The following is a 24,009-nucleotide window of genomic DNA, read 5'->3' as shown; positions in this document are numbered from 1 at the left end:
TTTCTCTCTTATTAGATGTAATTGATGACATCATCGTAGATACAACAATTCTAAAACAACATGATCATTTACTTTATTAATGATAAAATAGTCATACGTATTTAAAAGAATAAAATAATCATATTATTATTTTGTTAAATTTAATGACAACACTTTGTGACATTTTTCCTTGTGCACCAAAGATCAAATAAAATAAGGTCCACCATAGCCAGGCTATATTACACTATCCTCGCCTAACAAAAAAAAAAGTATTAACTATCCTCTTTTTTACACTCTTCTATCTCGAGAGGCTTAAATAATATATTTTTCTCTCTTCTTATTTAAGATATATAATTTTCTCTTTTAATAGATTAGAATGCACTACGATTTTCATTATTATATTTTTCTGTTAGAAATAATTTTTTTAAATTGTTAAAATATTTGTGCATTTTTTTTATTCAAAAATACTTGTTATTCAATTATTTGATTTTCATAAAATAATTTTAGTCATAATTTTTTTCTATTGAATGTCATTTCTAACTTTTCTATATATTAATAATCATTAATAATAAATTTGCTAGATATTTTGTCACCAAAAAAAAAAAAATCTGTAATCACTAATCCTTTGTAAAGGTAAGCAATGTTGACGTGTAAATAGGAAAGAACTGAACAAGGCTAGGATATCGAGTGATGGAAGAATAACTTATTTTTTTTAAAGACTGAAGAGTAACTTGATAAATTAAAATATTTTAAAAATCATTCTTTAACAGTTACTTAAGTTGAAAAATATTTTAACATAAGCACAGAAAAGGTATGGTAATACTTATATTTCTCAAGGAATGAGGGTGTAATATACTTCAATGACGTTAAATTAAATTAACTAAACTATATATTTTAACATAAGAAGAGAGAAAAATGTAATAGTTGTATCTCTTACAAAAATAATGTAACTTTCTATATATATATATATATATTTGACAGATTTGTGATTCAAAACTTATTAACACCAATTCTTGAATATTTAAACTCTGGATAGCAATATATATTTAATTCTTTGCGTTTAAATGTGCTTATGGATGGTTTATTACGAATAAGAAATTAAACTACTAAATTTTCAACTGCAGATTTTTTTTTTATATTTAATAGATGTATAACTGAATGAATGTCTTACATTCAAGCCCACTCTTTCTCAAACACTAAAGCAAACTTAACAAAGTGGGGTTAAAAAAAAAAAAGGTAATAGCCTCTATCTGTGGCATTTTTTTATTGATTATATATAAAGATGAGTACTGTTATTTCATTCATTCATTTTTTTTGGTGTTGAGGAAAAGAAAAAACAAACAAACTACTGTCTAGTCACTCTAACGTATAGTTCCCATTTCCCATCATGTACTCAATATCCGTAGGGCATTCCCTAAAGAGTACAGAGACAATTTTATTGTTCCCGTTCTTGTGGGACTAAGAGAAAAATATTATCCACACTCTCAATAAATAAAAAGAGCAATGTTTTTCGAATTTAGCAAGTTCAAGGATGAACTTTGGACACAGTAAAATGACAGCATTCACTCGTTAATCAAATAATCAATAAATGTACCAAATTAATTTATTACAAATTATGATAGTTTGACGCTGTTTAAATAAAATTAATATTTGTTTAATTATTTAATGTACATAAATTTGTTCCATATTGCATGGTACATTAGTTTTACTTTTTTAAAAAAAAAAATTAATTTAACAATCAACCATATTGATAATTAGATGTTTTATGTTATCATTGTTTAACCTCCTAAAGTAATTTTATGCAATATGTAAAATATATGTACAAAATTCTATGTTCTCCACGCATTATCACCTCTTAGTAAACACTTTTTATTAATTTGTATCTCTCTAAAATCAAACATAAATCATCTTATGGATTGACATGTCTTTTTAAATTTTTGAAGAAAAATAGTCATATTTCCATTGTGACAGAATGATTTTATTGTTGTTATCTTGTGCAACTACAACAAGGAAGGTCTCATGTATTTCCTGTACAACCATGTCCCATCAACTAGACCCACAAGCTTGCAATATTGAAACTCATTGATAACTACTAATTGGAATTTGTAATTTTTCTCTTTTAATTTTTTCTTTTTTAACAAATAATTGTTAAATTAACATCATTTGTGTTTTTGTGCAAAAAATATTAAAAGTGATGGATTAATGAAACTTAATGAGTAAAATAAAGCCCATAAAATGCAGGAATAACCAAGGAACGCAAGCTAATTGAGGAAAGAAAAACTAATTAAGGAAAGAAGACTAATTAAAGAAAGCAAGTTAGTTAATTGAGGAAAGAAAGACTAATTAAAAAAATAAGATTAATTGAGAAAAAAATGACTAATTAAGAAAAAAAGTCTAATTGAGAAAAAAAGACTAATTGAGAAAAGCAATAAAGTAGAATAATTAAAGAAAGAATGACTAGTCAAACTAATTTAGAAGTCCGCTAATTTGCACCTATAAGAGAAGAAGGAGAAGACAAAGAGAATACAATCCCTTGTAGAAGGCAAAAGCTAAAAGAAGGAAAAACAAGCAATGAGAGTCATTCATTCCCTCAATTTCCTTTCTTATCTTTTTCCCTTTTACTAAATATTCTTCCTATCTATTTATGAACATTAATTTTGCATTATCCTTTCTTGTGCTTACTATTATTATTTATGACTTAATCACCCATTTGCATGGTAAGTTTTAAGGGTAGCGTTGAAAAAATAGAATTGGAAAAAGGTATCTAAATAAATTTATCATTAGGGATAAGTTGATATTTGTTTAGCGTGTTATACATCTATGTTTTTAATGTAGTCTACTATTTTAGCTCTGCAAAGGGATTTGGAAGAGAAAATAAATAAATTAAGCTCTTTCGTGTGGGGACCAAAGTTAGAGTATACTAGTAGATGCAAGTGCAAATTTGAATAATTATAAATAAAGAAAAGTCATTAACATTGCATCAAGGAGTAGTTATGGTAGGCTACGTTTCCAACATTCTCATCTTCTGAATTTTCTTTTACAATATTATTGGATTTTCTCATCTTTTATGTTTTTAATTAATTAATTTAAATTTATGTTTAATTCTTTTCTTGTTTGATTTAATTTTCAAAAATTTAATTTACTATTTTCTACTACATTTTCCAAATCTTTTTTTTTCTTAATTAAATATTCATATACCTAAGTACAAATAAAGTCTTTGTGGATACGATACTCAGACTTCCATTTTAACTTTACTACTTAGGACAAATTGATGCATTTGTCAATCCATCAACACCCATCGGTACTCAATCTGAAACTCCAAAAAAAGATGATAAAATTTCATGAAACTATTGGGAATAATTGCGTGTGACACTAAAATCCAATACATCATGTAATCCCTTCTAATTCCATTAACAAAGTGTTGTTATTTATTTGTCAATTTTTATATTGTTTGATAAAAATAGTTAACTTGATAAGGTTATTGATTAAAATTAAAGATTTGTTATCATAATAGAGATTATGAAAATGAGAAATAATTCTTTTATAATTTTAATCTAAATTGTTCTTGATTTTAGGATTATTGTGAATATGATATCAATAATTTGAATAGATCTATATGTATTTACACCAACAACTCATCAAAGAGTAGATAACAAAAATAATGTTTGTTCACATAATTGAAGGAAAATTTTGTTACTTAAAAAATGTGTATCCGGGTACACAAATTCATTTTTCTCTATTTATTATGTGTTGTATATTTTGAATGCAAAATAAATCTTAATTTTCTATTACAAGTGTTGGGAACACTTGTATGTAACTATAAAAGAAAACTCTTTATTGTTTAACCTTCTTGTGGTGACATTGACCATGTTTCCTTCTCCACAACTATACTAAGAAGAAATTATTGTATAGCTTGCAACAATCTTGGTAATTGTCTTTGTTAATTATGTCCTACAATAATTGTCAGTTTGTCCTTATTAATTGATTGAATATCGAACAATGCATTAATTGACTTAACACTGCATTTTTTTCCAAAACAAATTGATTGAACATTATTTTTTTCTAGACGATTTGAACTCACATGGCTTGTTTCGAGACAATGTGACTGGACAATGTTTTTTACAAGACGATTTGACTAAACACTATTTTTTTTTTGAATTACACAAATCAATCGTAATTAATTAAGAAGTAATATAAATTGTTGGTGCGATATCAGGCATTGATATGATTGAACATTATTTTTTTTCTAGACGGTTTGAACCCATATTACTTATTTTGAGACACTGTGATTGAATAATGTTTTTTACAAGATGATTTGAATGGACACTATTTTTTTTGAATTACGCCAACCAATCGTAATTAATTAAGAAGCAATCTAAATTTTTTATATTATTGATGCGATCTCAGCTGTTGATATGAGTCATAGAAGAACATTTGATCACCTGACATATATAACATAAGAGTTAGATCCAACTCAACACCTTTGTTTGATATTCACCATATTGCTAAAAATATGGAAAATGTATCTGCTCTTGTGTGTTGCGATAATAACATGATTCCATCATAAAAAGGGATAATGTTTGAATGTTCTAGTGATCATAAAGTCATCACAAGTGAAGACATGTCACTTTATGTCTTAAGAAAAACAGTTTTTGACGACAACAAGGGTTGTAAAATTTTACTTTTTTTTTTATCGTCAACCAATTCACATAGGTGATAGTTGCGTTGAATATGACTATATGAACTTCAAATGTGATGATAATGTGGGAAAATATTTTTCATTTATTCAAAATTTAATACCAAAGTTTCAATTGAGTTGAATACAACTTTTGGGTGCTCTTCATATGAAATCATTGTCCTACTGCATAAACCAAGGAGACCAATAATGATAATGAGATCATTACTTTAATGCGTGATGAATTTGGTGTTACTTTTTAAAAATAAACTTGCAATTTATCATTGAAATTTTATTGTTAATTTTTTTAAAGATTTTATACTTTAATCGTGTTAGTCCTAGAATATTATGATGCTTATCTAAGTTTTTTTTTCTTCAATCATGCAAAGTAGTGCTACATCCATATTTTTTTTAAATGAAAGTAAAATGAAAAAAATTAAAACTATAGTATGATTGAAATATATTTTCTAGAGTTGATTTCCATTTTTAAAAAATATTTTAATCTTTTTATAAAAAAATTAAAATTAATTTGTTGTTAATAAAAGTTTTATTTAACCCATAATTTATATTTATGAGACTAAACTAACATTTAATCTATAAAACATTATAGACATAAATAAAATAACACAAAAAGTCATCTCCATGAGTTATTTATCTAAGTATTCTTTATTTTTTTCGTCTTCTTCAATCTAGATAAACTTAATTTAATTTTTTCTTATTCTTTTTTTTAAGGTAAGTTTAGTTTCAAATTATGCCACGCTAAATATTTCATTTAATGATTAATTGTTTTTTTTAATTATTGAATAAAAATAGATTACAAGTATTTTTTTAAAATAAATTAATTTAAAATAAATCTTTGTATAAAATTGTCAACACTATAGAAAGATTTGAAAATAATTTTAAACAAAAAATTAATACAAAATTAAGTAACAACATATACAAAATAAAATTTTATCTGTTATAAATTAATAAAAAAAACAAATAAAAAACATAAAAAAAACTAGTTAAGAAATCATTTCTTAATTGTGTTAAAAAAAAAGAGACACTTAGAAATTGATTTCTCAGGAAATAATTTCTAAACGTATACTAAAAAAAATAGTTAAGAAATTGATTCTTCATAAAAAAAAATACAGCTAAAAAATCAATTTTTCTCAAATCAATATCTCACCTGTTACAATAATTTATATTATTTGAGTAAATAATTTTTTTGGATGTATTATTTAAATAATTAATTTATATTATTTGGATAAAAAAAAGTCAAAAATTTTGTACAAAAGGAGTATCACTCCACTCAAAAGGCTTATCCCACTAGTATTTTCACATAAAATTCTCTTTTTAAATTGTTCAAACCTTATTCTCCACACAAGACTTAAACAGAAGAAAAAGGAAGAATATCACTCTTCCATGGTTGCCGACGAAGCTTCACCGTAAGTTTTCACTCTCCTCACCACTCACCAATACTTGAGTAATAATTAATTTCCCACCCAATTCTCTGGACTTCAAAATCACTAATAACTTAAAACTTTAAAAGTAAAAGCAAACTTACGTTAATTAATCAGGCTTATGTTGTTAATTAATAATTTCGAAAGAAATATGCCAGATTCGAGACCAGCGAGATGCTGGCAACGTTCCTGACGTCGACGCCGCTGCTATCGGAGTCATGGCAGCTGTGCACAACCGCCGCCGCCGCCGCGCCTCGGAGTTTCGTGACCGAGCAACGCGGTGGCGGCGTGGTGTACGTGGCTTTCCCCGGGGTCGAAATGGTGGCGGCGTCGACGGACTCTAGCTGGAGAAACTTTGTGGCGTTGGATAGCATCGGCGACATGCCACTGTTCTCGGCGCGTCGTCTCAACAAGGAAGGCGATGAGCCTGTGATGGTGCATGCTGGGATGCTGAATCTCTTTTCCATCTTTTTCGAACCATTCCAAAAACAGGTTTGTTAATTCCTAACTCTCATGCTTATATTATACTTGCATATGATTTTTTTCTTCTTCCTTTTTTATTTTGTTACATCTACGTTACTTATCACGTTCCTTCGTTACTTTTTCTCTCTTTTGCTTTTGTGATTATATCATTCATCCTTCCTCCTTTCTTATGTTAAGAAGAGTTATTTGAGAGGTACACATGTGAACTACGAGTCACCGTGTATAAGAAAGTTTGACACCACACTTTAATCCAAAACCGGTTTAGATTTATATATGGTACTCAACCTTTTTACTTATACCCGATGTGAGACTTCACGCGTAACCCAATAATGATATCACTTATTATGTTTATCATTTTAATTTATTTTTTCATCTCTTGTTCTTTCTCATCCTTACACTCCAAGATGGGGGCTATGCCAACATTTTCCTCTTTTGCTTGAAGAGGTTCTGTGCATGGTTGTTCACAGAAAAAAAATAGCATTCTATATTGACGGCTTACGTGTGACGAGATTGGTGCCGGTCGTGCCACTCTTTAATTTCTGAACTATACACTATACACTATACAGAGCTTATTAATAGAATAAGAAGTCAATCATAAAGAGAACAATAAAACTGAAATTTAAAATTCAAGATTAAAGTTGAAAAGAAAATAAAGGAGTTATTATTGTACAATAATTTCTCTTTATTTTCTCATATTATTTGTCATGTTTTACTTTTTCTATCTTCCTTTTCAGTTTTCATTCTAAAACTAAAGTATACATTCAATATTTTTCAAAGAAAAGCCTAAAGCCTAAGAGTGACACGATAAATAATATTAACATCCTTCCCATCTCGGTTTCACACCAATTTTCCTAGGTAGATATTATCTCCTTTTTTTGTGTGTGTGTGGTAGTTAAGCCGTGAATATGAGAGTGACTATATATGCAAGAATTATAATGCAAAGAAGAATAAATGGAACATGATAGAAAAACTTCAAAGAAAATTTCATTTTCCATCGTTTATTCAATTTACTTTGAACAACCTTAATATTTTTACTTTTTATTTTTGTTATTTAGCACAATTAATAAAGTTTTTTTTTGCAGTATTAATAAAGTTAAAAGACATCAAATTTAATGAAATTGAGCGAACTCATTCAGTTTGTAAACATGGACTAAAGCTTGCTTAAATAACACTAATTATTCTAATTTTTGGCGGTTGCATATCAATTATCCTTGCCATAGAGGTTTTAGATACTAGAAACTAGTATTAGTACACTACTATCATAAAACTACTTTAGTAACTACTAACTATGTTTTACCATTCATCAAACTAACTTAATAGTTACACTAGTTTGCTATTTTGCAACATTCATTCTACGTACAATATATTTTAGATTTCACAAGATCCGCAACTCCAAACTCAATTAAACGTCCTAGGTAGTTAATCAATGCGTCTAATCGTCCATTTGTTATCATCATTTGGAATCAATCAAGTTTCTGAGGAATAAGAAGAAATACTTGGACTAGAGTCTTCAGCTCGAAAATGTTTACCTTTTGTGTCGGATAGTATCATGGATTGGTCGCGTCACTCGGTGTTTTATTCGAGAAATTCTTGATTTTCTGGCCTTTATTTAACTCTAAATATAAAGTAGGGTACGAAAAGCAAAGAAGATTTTTGCCGTGTGAAGTACTCTCGTGCCAAACATAGGTCCCCTTAAAAAAGCTCTCAATATCATTTTTGTACATGGGTCCCCTTAAAAAAGCTCTCAATATCATTTTTGTGTTTTTGCCAATATATGTGTACTACCAACCAAGCCATTATGAGATAGTCTCTAGTAATATTCCAATTTGAAATTGAAGTCTCACACAGTCACACTATTATGGAGCAATTATTTGCAATTAAATAATGCTATTGACGAAAGATTCCAAGTGGGATAGATTTTTCAGAGTCAATGAAGAAATTATACACCATCCATTATTCTTATTTAATATCTTCATCATCATTAGATTATGTGTGCAAAATGATAGGAGAAAATCACTACCATTGACTTGGGAAAACCGGAAACAAATCATTTATATTAATTTATCATCTGGTATCCTTTTTCTTTTTTAATTTTGAATAAAGAATGTTTATCAGAGTTTTTGTTTTTGCAGCTTATGGTTATCGTGCATCAATATTTTTGTAATACTCTTTTAATAATTTAGAATTCAAATATGTGCATTTTTGTCCAAAAAATAAATTAAAAAATTGCCTTAAGCATCAATTGGAAAAAATGCTAAACATAACTGATTATGTTACTTTAAAAACTAATTTTACATCCTACAAATCTTGAAAGATATTTTTTAAAAGAAAAATATAATAATTTTAATGAAATGTTTTTATTAAATTAATAAATGTCTTATCTAAAAATTTGCTTAAATCTGTATCAATGTTGGAGTCTTCTTGGTCGAAGAGATCAGAATAAGAAAAACTAAATCCATGCATGTTAAGGTTAAGAAACAAATTGTTTTTTATTTTACAGAAAAGAAACAAATTGTTATGTATAATATATTTGTTCAACTTTTATAATATAAATCTTATAAGTCATATTTACCCTGATTTTAATTGGTTAATAGTATAAAAAAATTGTAAAGCATACAATTTAACCTCATGGAAAAAAATATAGAAATATTATAAACGATGCACTTCGGATCGGTTTACTTCATCATTTTTAAAAAAATAAGATTTAGAAAATAGTCCAAACCGAATAAAACAAAAATCCTTTTTTTTTCAATTTTTTACTTAACAGTTTGTTTTTTTTTTTTTAACGAGTTTAATGGATTAGATTAAATTTAAGCACCCATATCCTTTAACAAGAAGAGATGTGTTTGTGATCATAATCCTTCCATGGAAAAAGGGACCTTGATTAATCCAAAATTACACTAAAAAGTAAATAAATTCTGACCAATAATTATTTTTGTCAAGGATCAAACTCAAATATTATCCAAATAATTCAACCTTAACTTCAACATATTAATTTTTTGTGTCTGATCACTTGGTTAAAAAATGCCTTTCATTTTCACAAGTCTTGCTTCTTCAATTCAGTTTCAGACCATATGAAATCTAAATCATTTTATTCATCAATTCAATGATCCATATTACAATCTTAAAACAGTTTCTTTTGTTACTGCATGTTCCTTAGATTTGTTTTCCTAGAATCTTATTCCTAACTAACTAACTATAATGTTACCATTCAGATGTTGGCAATCATGGGAGACACCAACACCAAATTCATTGTCATAACTGGCCATTCCATTGGAGGAGCCACAGCCTCTCTATGTGCTCTTTGGCTACTATCTTACCTTCACCAGATATCTTCCTTTATGTCCGTGTCAGTCTTATGCATCACTTTTGGTTCACCAATGCTAGGGAATGGTTCTTTCTCACGTGCTATTCTCAGAGAAAGATGGGGTGGTAACTTCTGTCACGTGGTCTCAAAGCATGACATAATGCCAAGGCTTCTCTTTGCTCCCATAACCTCTTACACTACTCAGCTAAACTTCCTGCTTCAGTTTTGGCAACTGTCCATGACTGATCCAGGCTTTGGGAAGCTTGCAATTTCAATTTCTGACCAACAGAAAGAGTTGTTCGACTTTGTGATGAGTCACTTGGATGCAGCCACACACTATGGTGAAGGGTCTGCACATGTTTGGTTTCACCCGTTTGGGAGCTACCTTTTTGTTTCATCAGAAGGAGCAGTGTGTGTGGATGGTGCAAATGCTGTTATAAAGATGATGCATTTGATGTTTGCATCAGGTTCTCTTGCTTGTAGTATTGAGGACCATCTGAAGTATGGAGAGTATGTTAAGAATTTGTCTTTGCAATTCTTGAACCAGAACAATTCCATGCAGGGGAGCATTCACGATTCAAGCTATGAAGCAGGACTTGAATTGGCGGTTCAGTCTTCAGGTTTGGCTAGCCAGGTAAATGCACTATCTTGTCCCTTCACTATGGAGAAATTATTTCACGGTCTGAGACTATCATGGACCCCGCTACGTGATACATAGTCGAGTTTTATATTTCTTTCTGATAAATTGAAAAACTTGACTATATGTCACGTGAAGATTGACTAAGACCATAGATGCGTGGTGGTCTAAGACTTACATTCTTACGATGATTTCTCAGCCACTATGTGATGTTTCTTCCACTCTATCTTTTTTCACGCAAACACCAAAATGCCAATTTATTTTATTGAACATAAATTGACTTTGAGAATGTAGCATGAATAACTTTGTCTTCTCACTAACATAGTAATATTATTATTAGCTATACACATGATTCATAATTTTCACTAGAAGAAGGAGATTCACTGAACAAATAACTTCCATTCTACTATATATAGGAATCAGAAATCGAACCTGCCAAGGAGTGCCTTAAGATGACAAGGAGGATGGGTCCATCACCAACCAAGAATGCTGCTAACTTAGCAATTACATTATCAAAGTTTGTGCCTTATAGGGCCGAAATAGAATGGTACAAAGCTTGGTGTGACCAGCAAGTTGATCAAATGGGATACTACGACTTGTTCAAGAGGAGAAGGAGCACTTCGAGAATGACCATGAAAGTCAACATGAATCGTCACAAACTTGCCAGATTTTGGAACAATGTGATTGAAAAACTGGAGACAAATGAGCTGCCTCATGATTTAGCGGTGCGGGCTAAATGGGTCAATGCTTCACATTTCTACAAACTATTGGTTGAGCCACTAGATATTGCAGAGTATTATGGGAAGGGGATGCACACAACCAAGGGGCATTACATACAGCATGGCAGAGAGAGGAGGTATGAGATTTTTGATAGGTGGTGGAAGGATGGAATGGCCAACACGGAAGAAAATAATGAGAGGAGGAGCAAGTTTGCAAGTTTGACCCAAGATTCATGCTTTTGGGCAAGGGTGGAGGAAGCAAGGGAGTGGTTGGACAGTGTCAGAAGTGAGAGTGACACAACAAAGCTGGCTGTGCTGTGGGATAACATTGAGAAATTTGAGAAGTATGCTATGGAACTTGTTGATAATAAGGAGGTGTCTGAAGATGTTCTTGCCAAGAACTCAAGTTACAGTATATGGCTGGAAGATTTAAGAGGACTGCGGGAACTCAAAGCAAAGGTGAAGAGGTTTTCACACCACTTTAACCCGTTTCTGGATGGAGAAGTAATTCCTTAATAATTTAAGATGAAATCAATAAATAAGCTTAACTTTGTAGTCAGTAATATGCCTATGAACTACTTGTTTGCAAAAATAACTAGTGTGCTTATATGGATCAGTCAAATCTGTATTTCACTTAAATGCTTACAAGAAGTGTGGCAAAAACAAATCAGTTATCCTTCTTACCTTTTTGAACTGAATGATGGCATGGCGATTCCAACAATATTGTTCACCATAGAATAGAACATAGAAGTCAGATGAACACAGGAGAAAGAGATCAAGGATATCACACCATGCCATTTTGAATGTCAATATTCCTAACTGGCCCTGTGAACCATTTTCTAGCATCCAATAGCCACCAAAGCATTATTATACCCAAACCTACCCCCAAAGCAACTGGTGCATAATTAAAAGTATCCCAAGTAATTGGATATAGAGTTGGCAAAAGGAATACAGAACATGTGTAACAAATCCATAGGAATGCCACCAGACAGACTGGTCTTCTTGCCTTGCCTAAATAAAACGGCCCGGGCTTGAAGTTCTTCTCAGACATGACAAGCCTTGCAAAGATTGGAACTGCATAACCACCAACCCATCCGATTGTACATATTGAAGTTATTGCAGTAAAGACTACATTGACCTTCAAAATTGGGAGACCAAGAAGAATGCAGATTGCAGCACAGAGCCACACTGCATTTGAAGGAATTTTGTACTTTGGGTGCAGTTGCCGCCACAAGTGTGAAAAAGGAACTCCCTTGTCTCTTGACAAAGCATAGACCTGAAAATTGTTTGTGATACACCATAAAATAAGGAGTCATTGTTCTCAATATCTTTTTTGGCTTAGACACTAGCATACAGAACCTCATTGCTTGTCAAAGATTTAGTAATATGTAACGAAAGCAAAAAAATTGATAATCTACGACTACTACTTTTCGTAAAAGATATACACCACCTTGCCGAACCTAATAACCAAAAAGGAAAAAAAAATGCTTACCACTCTGGCAGCACTTGTAGTAATTGAAAGCCCACCAAAAAAGAATGAACCCCAAATGACAAATAGTAGAATGATTGCTCCAGCAGAATTGTGATATCTTCCATGAAATGCATCATAGAGTATTTGTGCTGGAACAAATGCTCCAGCAGTCTCATTGTTTGGATCATAAAGGTAACCAAAATCCTGCATGAGAGTTAAGAAGTGGCGTTACTAACTTACTATCATCATCCTTTGGATCATAAAATCATTTTCCTTGGGAACATAAACCAAAAGTGGTGCTTATTGCTTGGTTATTTCTTCAAGATTTTTATTGCTAACTTATTGTTACATATGTTCACCTGAATGCTGAATGTAAGTGCCAAGATGTAAGCCCATCCAAATACTGTAATGATCCCAATACTACCTAGTATTGCAATAGGTCCATTCTTGTCTGCACCTTTGGTTTCTTCAGTTAGATGTGCTGCAGCATCATAGCCATAGAGGGAATACTGGCTGACAAGAAATGATAGAATAACTGCATATGGTTTGCTTGATACTCCTGTTGATTCAGGGGCTAATTCCAAATGGGTGAATACAAATGAAGCAGATTTTGTAGTTAGTGCTACCAGAGGTAACATTATGACTATCACCAATCCACCAATAAGCTGACACAGAATAAATGAGTGTGTTACCTCCTTAATAAACCAAAAAACCTTAAAATTGTCGAGCTTGAGCATATCATGAAGTAGATTTCAGAATATATTTTATAGAAATGAACAATTATTAGCTATAACATATGCAGAACCATAAGTATTTTTGTGTTAATCATAACATCAAATTAAAATACATCTTTCTCTTTCACTGCCAAGGGTATCATGTCTAATGAGTTGGTTTGGTTTGGTTTTAGGAAATAAAAAAAATTTAAGCTAGTAAAAAATGGATTGGATCAGTTTGTTTTGCTTTTGCTATTTCTTCTTTTATTGTACCAAATCTATACCAGACAAACCTGATCAAAAACATATTGGTTTGGTTTGATTCATTGGCTTTATTTTTTTAAAAAAAATTTAAATATTAGAGAGGGGTTAGAGTTAGTTATTTGTGATCCAAAACATCGTCACATTGTGTATATCAATAAAAATATGAAAATTGCTAACCGGTGCCCTTAGAGAAGTTATTAAGAAAACAAAAGTAGAGAATTTTTATATGAAAGGGCAACATTTTTTTGGCTTATTGGGTGAATCAAAACCAATTGACACCCCTTACTCCTGTTCTTTTACTAACAGAATAAGCAAGCTTAGGCCATCCTATGGCAGTTATAAGTGTATACAAGGAAGTAATAGTACCTGCCACCATATTGAAACTATATCGATCAAGGCAATCACTTCCAATGCAAATGTGTTTAGTGCTGCCCATATAACAGTGAGGCCAATGTACATACATAAGAATAGCCATTTCGGAGTGAAGTACCCTCCACCTTTATTTGTGCCAGTTGAGAGTAGGATTATACTCTGCAATGTTTGTGATCCTGCATATGCCTTTTCCAACCATGAAAAGCATGAGTTACCATGTAAACATTCTCTGAAAATATTGAGTACAAATTTCAACAAAGTACCTGAGTCCCTATCCCAGCTATAAGCCCTATAGTCTCAAGCCAAGCACAGCACCATGAAGAAAATGGTCCCCATTTTGGACCAGCTAAATGGGCAGCCCAAAAGTACAGAGAACCAGTTGTCTGTTAGATCGAATTGGAAATGAAAGTTAGTTCTGTAAGTTACTAAATTCATTTACTCATTTGTATGCAGCCTAATCAAGTACTTTTAGGATGTCAATTTTCCTATATGTAAAATGTTTTTTTTTTCTTTCTCCACTGATATCCTCTTTCAAAGTCAATCCTATTTAAAACATTGTTTGTCACTAAATATTGACACCTTTTCCTGCTAAGATTTGAACCTTGGTTCGTGATATTACAAAAAAACTAACACCTTTTGCTAGACCCAATTCCCATTGGTCAAAAAGGCTATTAATGACTTTATATTTTATAAATTGAAAATGGCATATTTTCTTTTTTCAAACATCATGGATTCTGTTCAAGATTGAAGCAAATTCAGAATAGCTAGATCTGTAGACTGTAAATATCTGTCAACTCCCCTTTAATTGTATTATCAGTTTGATATATTTGAAATGCTATGACATTCTATAATTAAAAAAGCTTATGTAGAATTATATTTTAAACTTGTAAGCCTTAAAGTGCTGCCACTACAAACAACTTGCACAAATCAATTTTATGAGAAGAGACAAACCGGGAAGGATGAGCATATCTCAGCCATTGCAATCCCAACAAACCAAGTGAAGAAAGAAACCACTATCCACCCCCATACAAGAGTTGCAGGGCCTGCATATTGAAGACTAGAACCATAGAGAGGTGTAATTCCAGTGAAAAGGGTCATTGTGGAAAATGATATCGCCAAAGTTTTGAACATAGTCTGCACCATAAATTGAAAAGCAAACCATATTTAACTAAAACAAAACTGGGATCAAGAATAAGCTCCATCAAACACAAGATGGCAAAAATAAAAAATAAAAATAACAAAATAAAATACCATTTCTCTTCTCAGTTCTTGCTTGTAACCAAGCTCATTGAGCCTCTTCTCTGCTGAATCCATAGTTGTGTTTCCTGTCACTTCTGCAAAGCTGTTTTCACTCCCCATAGAACCAGGTTTCAGTTGAGGAGTTCCCTACGTAATATGAAAAAAAAAGAACAAAGAAAAAAGAAAAAACCTCACTGCAGAGTTCAGAAACCTCATAAATATAAGCAACAGAGATTGCAAACAAGAAGTAACGAACAATATTTGACTAGTCCCACTAATGTTTCAGTTGAAAGATTCAATCTTTGTAGTTGCAATATTTGAATGGTCTTTCGTGGCAAGTAACAAAGACAAGCAATAAGTTTCGTGCTTCTTTTTCAACTCATGCGTCAGTGTTTTCTCTCACACTATGAAAGAGAAAACGGTTTCATACCTGCCATTTTTTTTTTGTTGCTTTCACTTGTAACTTGAAAAGTGGATGCATCAGCGTAGAGTTTCTTATAATAAGCTAACATAGTAATAGGTTAGTTTCAAATAGTCAAAGAATTGTGTGTCATTTGTCGCTTTGTGTATTATACTAATGCTACAATGATGAATTGGATTGATTTATTGCATCTAGGTTTGAAATATATTTATTGATTTCCATTGTTGGACTTTGCCTTCGTTGGCAATTTCAGAGGGAAGTGCACACAGAAAAAGATAGATCATACAGATGGAATTTAATAAAAAAAAGTGTTCAATTCTAGGGAGGATCAAGAACATATCTAATCGTCATGTTCTCATATTCCCTATTAGTACAGGTAGCTTCTATATCACATTATTCTGAGAAAAATATTGTCCAGTATGACACCTCTTTTAAATACAGTTTTTTTTGTTAGCCCAAATTTATAGAAAATTATGTATGTCATACTTCTATTTAGTACGATTATTTGTTATTCATAATTTTATAATTTTCAATCAATTTTAAGTAATAATGAAAAAACATGTTATAAAAAGTAGTACTATGTTAAAGAATTTATTGGTAAGGGGTAAAGACTCATCTCTCCTGCATATGTTGGGGTTGCAAAACAGCATGCATGCTAAATTATGGTGACACAGTTCAGTTGGATGTAAGAGGAAATATTTAATCATAAATTAATAAATAATTCGTTGACTCAATATACTGCATGTGACATTATTCCTCTCTGTCTAATTTTTAAGCAAACCTTCCGCCTGAAAATTTGGTTAGTTTGGGTCAGAAATCAGATTCATATACCCGAATCAGTAGGTTTCTTCTATAAAATGTTGGGCCATTTTTTTAGTCAGAAGAGAAAAGTATATCATTAACATGAAGCTTCAAGGGGCTCGTGATGTTTATATTATCTCATTGAAAAATTTGAAGCAGCTTAAGATTTCTGGTCAAAGGAAGCCTTTAAAACCAACCATTATGACACATAATTACATATACAAGAAGTGATCATCAAAATCTTTGCCACGAGAAAGGACAAGATAACTTGAAACGCATAAATAACTAATGACTAGAAATTTAATACTCATGAGTCATGATGAATTCCTGGCTATCCAAAATCCCGACTATAATAGCAGGACTTCACAGTATATTGATCAGGAATGTTGCTGTGTCAGTTTCCGCAAATTTGAAATTCAGTGCACATTGCACAACTATATATTTTTACATTTTTCTCAGATAACCATTGGAGAAAATAGAAGCGTGGAAGGGGGGCTCAACCACTATGTATATTAAGTGTTATTGTGCTAGTGCAGAAATAAGACTTCAAAGAGATAACTGTATGCACAGCAAAAACAATTGCAAGTAATGTCAGTTTGTCACATATTAGCATTCACCTAGGAAATAATCAATTTGGAAAATCACCACCCAAATCTATTTTTTCCTTTTAACTAAAGTAGTATGCCGGTTACAAGTATGGTGGTAACACTAGAATTAGTTTAATGTTTACTTCAAATTTTCAGTCAGCTTTGACTTTCAATGAGGGATTTGAACACAAGTCATTAGCCATAACTTAGGAATCAAATTAAAATTCAAGAAAGAATAAAAAAATCATAAGAACCGAATTTTCCATGCCACAGATTAAGCTGCTGCATCAAAGGAATGAAGAACTTGCTCTAAAATCATTCTCTTATGTGGGTCAAGAGGACTCTCTGGTTTATCAGAGTGAACAATATTTAGAAGATATAGCTTCTTTGAGGCCACAAAAGCTGCAGAAAAGATCCTCTTCATCCCTCCCCGAGTACTATCAACCTTGTATTCAAATTCATAAATTTGCAACCCTCCCTCCCCTGATCTTTCTGCAACTGTAATCAACTCGGCCTCCTTTGTACTTTCCTGAATGTCAAGGCAATAACTAATGGAAGTTAATACATAATACAATGACATAGATATTTGATATCTATCCACCAATTCTAAGAACACAAAGTCATGTATTACTATGAGCAAACAAGGTACATGCTGGGATTTGAAGTACTATATGAATATGAAATGGCCAATTTCTTGCAAATATGAACTTAACTCATTTAGCTCTATGTTAAATGCTCTATGAATATGGAATGCTCATTTTTTGTCAATAAAGTAACAGAAATGTTTGCTTAAAGTCAGCATATAACTCCTGCTTTGCTTATCTCTTTGTACCTATACTCTTTGCATACAGCATTGCTAACTTTGAAATCATTTTAAAAAGTGCAACAAAGGATCTAACAAAAGCTAAAGAGAATTTCAGCTCCTTTTTCCCTCATCTGCGGTCCAGGACTTGTTAATGTAGTAGAATTCTTCTAGAAGATCACAACTTACAACCAAATGCTCAACTTTACCTTACGTCTTTCTGCTTGTAAAAGCTTATCAGCAACGAACTGAGGAGTCCCAAACTCTTCAAGAGTCTTAAGACGAACTGGGTTTACCACAACCCCAATATTGTTACTTCCCATATCTGCCTCTTGAAACAACACAGTTGCCCCTGCTTTATCAACCTGTTAAACCACATTAGCAAAGACTGTTCCTTTAAGAGAAAAAAAAAATACAATTATTCATGATATGCTTATTTTGTCTTCGCCATAAACACAATGGTAAAAAATCAAGGGATGTCAGTTTCATGTCATTTCTGTTTCCTGCTCATTTCCTAACAGTTTTTCCTTTATTTTTCTCACTTTCTAGTTGAAATTGTAGTTATATTATTGTTACTATTGAAATATTATTTTATATTATTAATAAATACTATTATATAACAATCAATTCCCACTTGCAACAAGTATCTATCAATTTTGCTAACTCTCTAATTGTGTGAATCACTAGAAATTATTAGGTAATCTTGGACTACCATATGTCTATGGTCTCCACCAATTTCTACATGATAAGTATTCAAGTTTTGTAACTTATCATAAAGAATTAATTGCAGCCAAGTACATATCATATAGAGATTAGTAGGAACCATAATGATCCCAAACCACCTAATAATTTCTTGTTTTTTATTTATCAGTAAATTTGTTAGTTTTGGTTAGCAGGACGGATTGAACCCGCAACTTTTCCCTCTTTCCTCTCCTTCTTAACCACCCAAACAACTTTATATCTCCACCTAATAATTTCTTGTGAGTTACACTCTTGGACGACACACTAATCAACATTGACATAAACTATATGGATGAGTTAGGAATATATCAACCTATTTCTATGTTTACAAGTCATTTTAGAACATCTGAACATGCATAATCATCATTGCCGAGTGCACAAGTCAATATATTAGTTTCAACCAAAAAGGGAGTAGTTTAGTTTACCTTAGTCCAAGAAGAGGGTGTAAGAAGAGTGAAACCTTCCTCGGAATCCGTGTATCTCTGAAGCTCCAACTCCTGAGCCAACAACAGTGCATCACGTGCATTTGGCATCAACACACCCTCACCCCACAGAAACGTCGTGAGAAGAATGCTAAGGTTGAGGTTCCTCTTACTAAAAGAGAGTGCTAAGTGCATGTCTTTGTTGGATTCATAAATGCAGGTAGGTGAAGTGCATTTGGGCAACAAGATTGAGACCAAGGTTCTGGAAGAAGCATAAGTGGATTGAGTTTGAGAAAGTTGGTGGAAGAAACTGCTGCGTAAAAGGGCAGAGCAACTTCTCAAAGCCATTATTATATTTTGCAAAGTTTAAGGATTTGGTTTGAGGTTTGTTTTGTTGGGTTAAATTTCAATGATTCATCGTCATAGGATGAATCGAAGTTAGAAGGTGTTCCTGAATCGCGTTATCCAGATTTCTTCTTTTCAATCTCTCCCACTTTCTAAGATTATGTTGTCCAAAAAATTTCAGACTTTATCTATTGGATTTTATTTTATTTTATTTTTCCCTTTCTTTTTCATCCACTTTTTCTTTCTTTTCCTTGCTCTACATGGTAAATTCGTTTTATGTTATTTTCTATACACCCTCTTCTTTACAACTATTAAACTTAAATTTACTTTATGTATATATTTGAAAAAAATCTCACTAGTACATATATTATCTGATCACAAATTAATTTGGAAGGATTACACATCACAAATAAAATTTTAATCATCTTCTTTATAAAAACTTGGATAATGATAATGAATTAAATTTGTGTTGATAAATTCTAAAATACTATATTTGTATTTTTGTAGTCATCAAAAGATTAGTCTAATTGTAATTGGTAAGGATCCATACAACTTACCTTAATTTACGTATAAAAAAATATATTTATTTATGAGTATCTATTTACAATTTATAAAAGATGGTATTTCATATTACGTTTTCACGTTAGCGAAAATGATGATGTGGAAGAAGAAAAATATTCTTCTATTGAGTGATACTCATAATCTTCTAAAATCTTATATAATACATTTTAATTGAGTGATACTCACCTCCAAATACCTTAGTCTTCTGCATTCCCTTCTACGTACCTCCTCTCCATCTCAAGGTTTTTCGCATACAATTTCGTCCACTCCCAGATCTTCAGCGCAGAAGAATCTTCTAAAATTCGATCGCTTCACTCATTCGTGTTTCGCTTTCTTCAGATTTTCATCAATATTAGAGATTCTACGTTCGCGATTATGATGATGATGCTATAGCAGCAGTATTTCGTGAACCATATTCACATCAAAGACTGAATCGCAAGACCTTCAATCACATATGGCAACCGACAATAACCTCAATTGTTGGATAAGTGACCTCAAAATAATTAAGAAATGAGGGTTGAATTAATTATTAATGTGTCTTGACTAATTAAAAATTATCCTTCTTAATGTTACTAGATTCAATTAGGCTTTACTACTAAGTTATGAGAAATTAAAGAACAGAAACAATAACTTAGACAAAAGTAAAGCGAAAATAAAAAGTACACAGTGGAAAAGTAAAGAGTGTAGGGAAGAAGAAAACAAATACATGTTTATACTGGTTCCGCAACAACCTATGCCTACATCCAGTCCCCAAGCAACCACTGGTTCTTGAGATTTCCAATAACCTTGTAAAATCCTTTACAAGCAAAGATCCACAAGGGATGTACCCTCCTTTGTTCTCTTTGAACAACCAAGTGGATGTACACTCTACTTGAACTGATCCATAAGAGATGTACCCTCTCTTGTTCTCAGTATTACAACCCAAGTATATGTACGCTCTACTTGTACCACAAAGGATGTACGTTCCAATGTGTTAAGACAAAGAATTCTTAGGCGGTTAGTTCCTTGAATCTTTGTAAGGGGAAACAAAAGATATCTCAGGCGGTTAGTCCTTTGAAATCTTTTGTTTAAAGGGAAGAGGAAGAATCAAAAGAATTCTCAGGCGGTTAGTCCTTTAAATCTTTTGTCAAGAAGGGGAGGGAGAATCAAAAGAATTCTCAGGCGGTTAGTCCTTTGAATCTTTTGTGTTTTCTGCAGAATTTCCACTTGCAGAAAAAACAAAGTTTTCAAACAAAGTTTAGAAAGATTTTTGGCAAAGAAAAAGCAATGAGCAATGGTTAGAAAAAGATTGTGAAAAAAAAAATTATTTTGAATAATATCATATATGTCTTTTGAATGTGTGCCAAAGTTATGTTTTTATAGACTCTTCATGTCTGGTCAAAGAAACCATTGGAAGAGTTGTGACGTTAGAGAAAACCATGTTAAGAGTTATAACTCTTAACTTTTTCTTCAAAACTATTCACTGGTAATCGATTACCACAAATGTGTAATTGATTACACAATGCATTTTATGAAAAGTTGTGACTCTTCACAATTGGATTTGAATTCCAACGTTTAAATTTACTTGTAATCGATTACTAATACAGTGTAATCGATTACACTGTTTGAAAATCATTTTGGAACATTGCAAATCATTTGAAAATATTTTGAAAACCAAATTGGCCACTTGTAATCGATTACCAGAGAGTAATTACTCTGGTAACTTAGAAAATTTGAAAAAATTCTTTTGTAAAGCAAAACTGTGCTATTTGGTTTTTGAAAAATTCTTTTAATATTTATCCTATATAAAGTCTTGACTTGTTGCTTCTTGATTTCTTCTCTTGAATCTTGAATCTTGGATTGGATTCTTGATGCTTGATCTTGAAGTCTCGAATCAATCACTTGGGCTTTTGGAGTCATCAAAATTATTTGGTTCATCATCATGAAGCTTGCTTCTACATCAATCAGACGAATTTGGGGTTGTGCGAGCCTCTTCGCATCAAACCCTGAATCGCATGACACTCCATGAAACCTCGGTCAAACCCTCCGAATCGCGCGACACTCGACGAAAACTCGGTCAAACAAATTTGGGGATGTGCAAGCAGCTTCACATAAAAGACTGAATCGAAGGACACTCTCCCAATTGTAGACACTCCAAGAAACCTCGATCAGACCCTTTGAATCACGCAACACTCGACGAAAACTCGGTCAAACAAATTTGGGGATGTGCTAGCATCTTCACATGAAAGACCGAATCACAGGACACTCCTCCAATCACATACTGCATTGTATAGTGAAAGCCTTTCCACAATCGCATACTTCAAAGTTTTGGTCCTACACACAAGCAAGACTTTTGATACTTATTTTTGTTGATTTTTATTTTCACTTTTGTGATATATTTATTTTTCTGATGCGTAGATTTTCCCGTTGTAAAAAATAATTCTGCTAAAAAATATTCAAAAGATAGATGCAAAAATATGAAAAGAGGATAGACACTGCAAAAACACAATATAACTTGGAAAGAAGAAGGGGATTAGCAGAGAGGTGCATCCAAATGATGGTATGTAAACAATTTATATTTTTTTCATATGCAAATTATTTTTTGTATTAAATTGAAATTCAAATTCAAATTAGTGATTGGAATTTAAATTCAAATCTAATAGACATAAGTTTTTGATTTTTGTCCTCTTCTTTTATATTGACATTTTATAAGCCAGAGACCAAATGCACAGACACGCACACATACTTGTGTGAAAGTTGAACTATTAGTGTTTTATATAATTTTAAGTGAATGTGAACTTTTGTTAGACTTAATTAATAAGGTTGATGAATTTGTGTCTCTGGAATGTTCCTTTGTTTAAATAATCACATTGCCTTACTTTAGGGATACATGTAGACATTTTAAAATATATTGTTAGTCCTTGGTTGACAACAATAGAACATGGTCTTGGAGAAAAATAAGCATAAGAGTCAAAGGTGTAACTCAAAGGCATCAGATCAACATTCGAACGTGTATCACCTAGAAACTTAAAATATGCTAATTTTAACAAATAAAGTCATTATATATTTTGTTAATTTATTTATCTCCACATTTTTTAATGTATACGCATGCTTATTATATATGTTGCTTCATGAAATTTTATTTCACCTCCAAGAGTTCAAGGAGTTGGTTATGAATATCACGTTCTTTTCTCAATATTAAGATAATTGATCAATGTGACAGAGGTTTCATAAATTCTAATAATAGGTCCAAATGTAGCAACACAACTTTGCATCTTCCAAGGACATTATACAATCATGGTTACTTAAGACTCGCATTCCTCTTTTAGAAGAGAATGTTCTTAATACAAACTTGTAACTACAATCTTCAAGGAAGTTTTTTTCTAACTCAACTTTATGGTTAAACAATGTTTTTCACAATTTATGAATAAATTTTAACTTAAATAAGATATGCTTAATTGTTCATTGCCTACAGGTAAAAAAAAGACTTCAAGGAGTTGGTTATGAATATCACAATCTTTTCCCAATATTAAGATAGTTGACCAACGTGACAAAGGTCGTCTTGGAGATGTTTGACCATTTGGTTAGCCAACGACAAAAACATAAAGATGGAGAGTAGTTGTGAGAATAATTTGATGGAACACCTGTATCAAGTAATTAATCTCCTTTCATCTTGTAGCTATTTGATATAGTTTAAATTATTTTTTTTAATAATAATACAAATAAATTATATAAATATTATTTAACTATAGTGAGTAGTTGAGTGTCAATTTTTATCCCCTATTTTCATAGTAAGATAATGTGCATTATATTATATTTTACCATGACAACCTAACTATGATTAGCATGACACAAAACTTGCATAAATGTTACTTTTAAATGAATATACAATATCATGGGTTTGCTTGCTAATATGATCTAATTTTAATATTTTAGCATATATACTTCATGAGTGGTTGATGTTCAGCTATTGGTTTGGCCTATTGGTCTTCCACTACCCTATGTCAAACGTGAATTTATGATTATTTTGTAACTTTAGGAATATATGC

The 24,009-nt window shown here is 31.6% G+C and overlaps 3 protein-coding genes across 4 annotated transcripts; 1 reads left to right on the top strand and 2 right to left on the bottom strand.

Moving 5' to 3' along the window:
- The first annotated feature begins 5,890 nt into the window (after positions 1-5,890).
- On the top strand, positions 5,891-11,974 carry LOC100815981 (lipase-like PAD4). The gene is made up of 4 exons (XM_003528013.5): positions 5,891-6,081; positions 6,255-6,588; positions 9,795-10,520; positions 10,940-11,974. Exons 1-4 carry the CDS (start codon positions 6,059-6,061, stop codon positions 11,756-11,758), a joined length of 1,902 nt encoding a protein of 633 aa, XP_003528061.1. The 5' UTR covers positions 5,891-6,058; the 3' UTR covers positions 11,759-11,974.
- Positions 11,975-11,998: 24 nt separating this feature from the next.
- On the bottom strand, positions 11,999-17,019 carry LOC100815443 (amino-acid permease BAT1 homolog). 2 transcript variants are annotated; one of them, XM_006581718.3, is made up of 8 exons: positions 15,558-17,019; positions 15,314-15,448; positions 15,014-15,196; positions 14,326-14,445; positions 14,057-14,248; positions 13,073-13,378; positions 12,735-12,917; positions 11,999-12,518 (listed from the first exon to the last, which is right to left on the bottom strand). In XM_006581718.3, exons 2-8 carry the CDS (start codon positions 15,419-15,421, stop codon positions 12,027-12,029), a joined length of 1,584 nt encoding a protein of 527 aa, XP_006581781.1. In that variant the 5' UTR covers positions 15,422-15,448; positions 15,558-17,019; the 3' UTR covers positions 11,999-12,026. The 2 variants fall into 2 exon arrangements, with proteins under 2 accessions (XP_006581781.1, XP_040872463.1); XM_041016529.1 differs by having other exon boundaries at positions 15,732-17,019.
- Positions 17,020-17,164: 145 nt separating this feature from the next.
- On the bottom strand, positions 17,165-19,722 carry LOC100776047 (psbP domain-containing protein 2, chloroplastic). The gene is made up of 3 exons (XM_003526829.5): positions 19,079-19,722; positions 18,122-18,277; positions 17,165-17,639 (listed from the first exon to the last, which is right to left on the bottom strand). The coding sequence occupies exons 1-3, from the start codon at positions 19,421-19,423 to the stop codon at positions 17,385-17,387; spliced, it is 756 nt and encodes a 251-aa protein (XP_003526877.1). The 5' UTR covers positions 19,424-19,722; the 3' UTR covers positions 17,165-17,384.
- Positions 19,723-24,009: the final 4,287 nt, after the last annotated feature.

The sequence above is a fragment of the Glycine max genome, chromosome 6 (assembly GCF_000004515.6).
Source record: "Glycine max cultivar Williams 82 chromosome 6, Glycine_max_v4.0, whole genome shotgun sequence".
In the NCBI taxonomy this organism is placed as follows: Eukaryota; Viridiplantae; Streptophyta; class Magnoliopsida; order Fabales; family Fabaceae; genus Glycine; species Glycine max.
This window is presented reverse-complemented; position numbering and strand designations above follow the sequence as displayed.

Coding starts and splice junctions, on each gene's coding strand:
- LOC100815981 (XM_003528013.5), top strand. CDS start 6,059: ATGGTTGCCGACGAAGCTTCACC. Junction 6,589..9,794: donor TCGAACCATTCCAAAAACAG/GTTTGTTAATTC, acceptor GTTACCATTCAG/ATGTTGGCAATCATGGGAGA. Junction 10,521..10,939: donor CTTCAGGTTTGGCTAGCCAG/GTAAATGCACTA, acceptor TACTATATATAG/GAATCAGAAATCGAACCTGC.
- LOC100815443 (XM_041016529.1), bottom strand. CDS start 15,782: ATGCATCCACTTTTCAAGTTACAAGTGAAAGCAACAAAAAAAAAATGG. Junction 13,379..14,056: donor TAGTTTCAATATGGTGGCAG/GTACTATTACTT, acceptor ATTCTGTGTCAG/CTTATTGGTGGATTGGTGAT. Junction 12,519..12,734: donor CTACAAGTGCTGCCAGAGTG/GTAAGCATTTTT, acceptor AACAATTTTCAG/GTCTATGCTTTGTCAAGAGA.
- LOC100776047 (XM_003526829.5), bottom strand. CDS start 19,423: ATGGCTTTGAGAAGTTGCTCTGCCCTTTTACGCAGCAGTTTCTTCCAC. Junction 18,278..19,078: donor CACCCTCTTCTTGGACTAAG/GTAAACTAAACT, acceptor GTGGTTTAACAG/GTTGATAAAGCAGGGGCAAC. Junction 17,640..18,121: donor TACAAGCAGAAAGACGTAAG/GTAAAGTTGAGC, acceptor CTTGACATTCAG/GAAAGTACAAAGGAGGCCGA.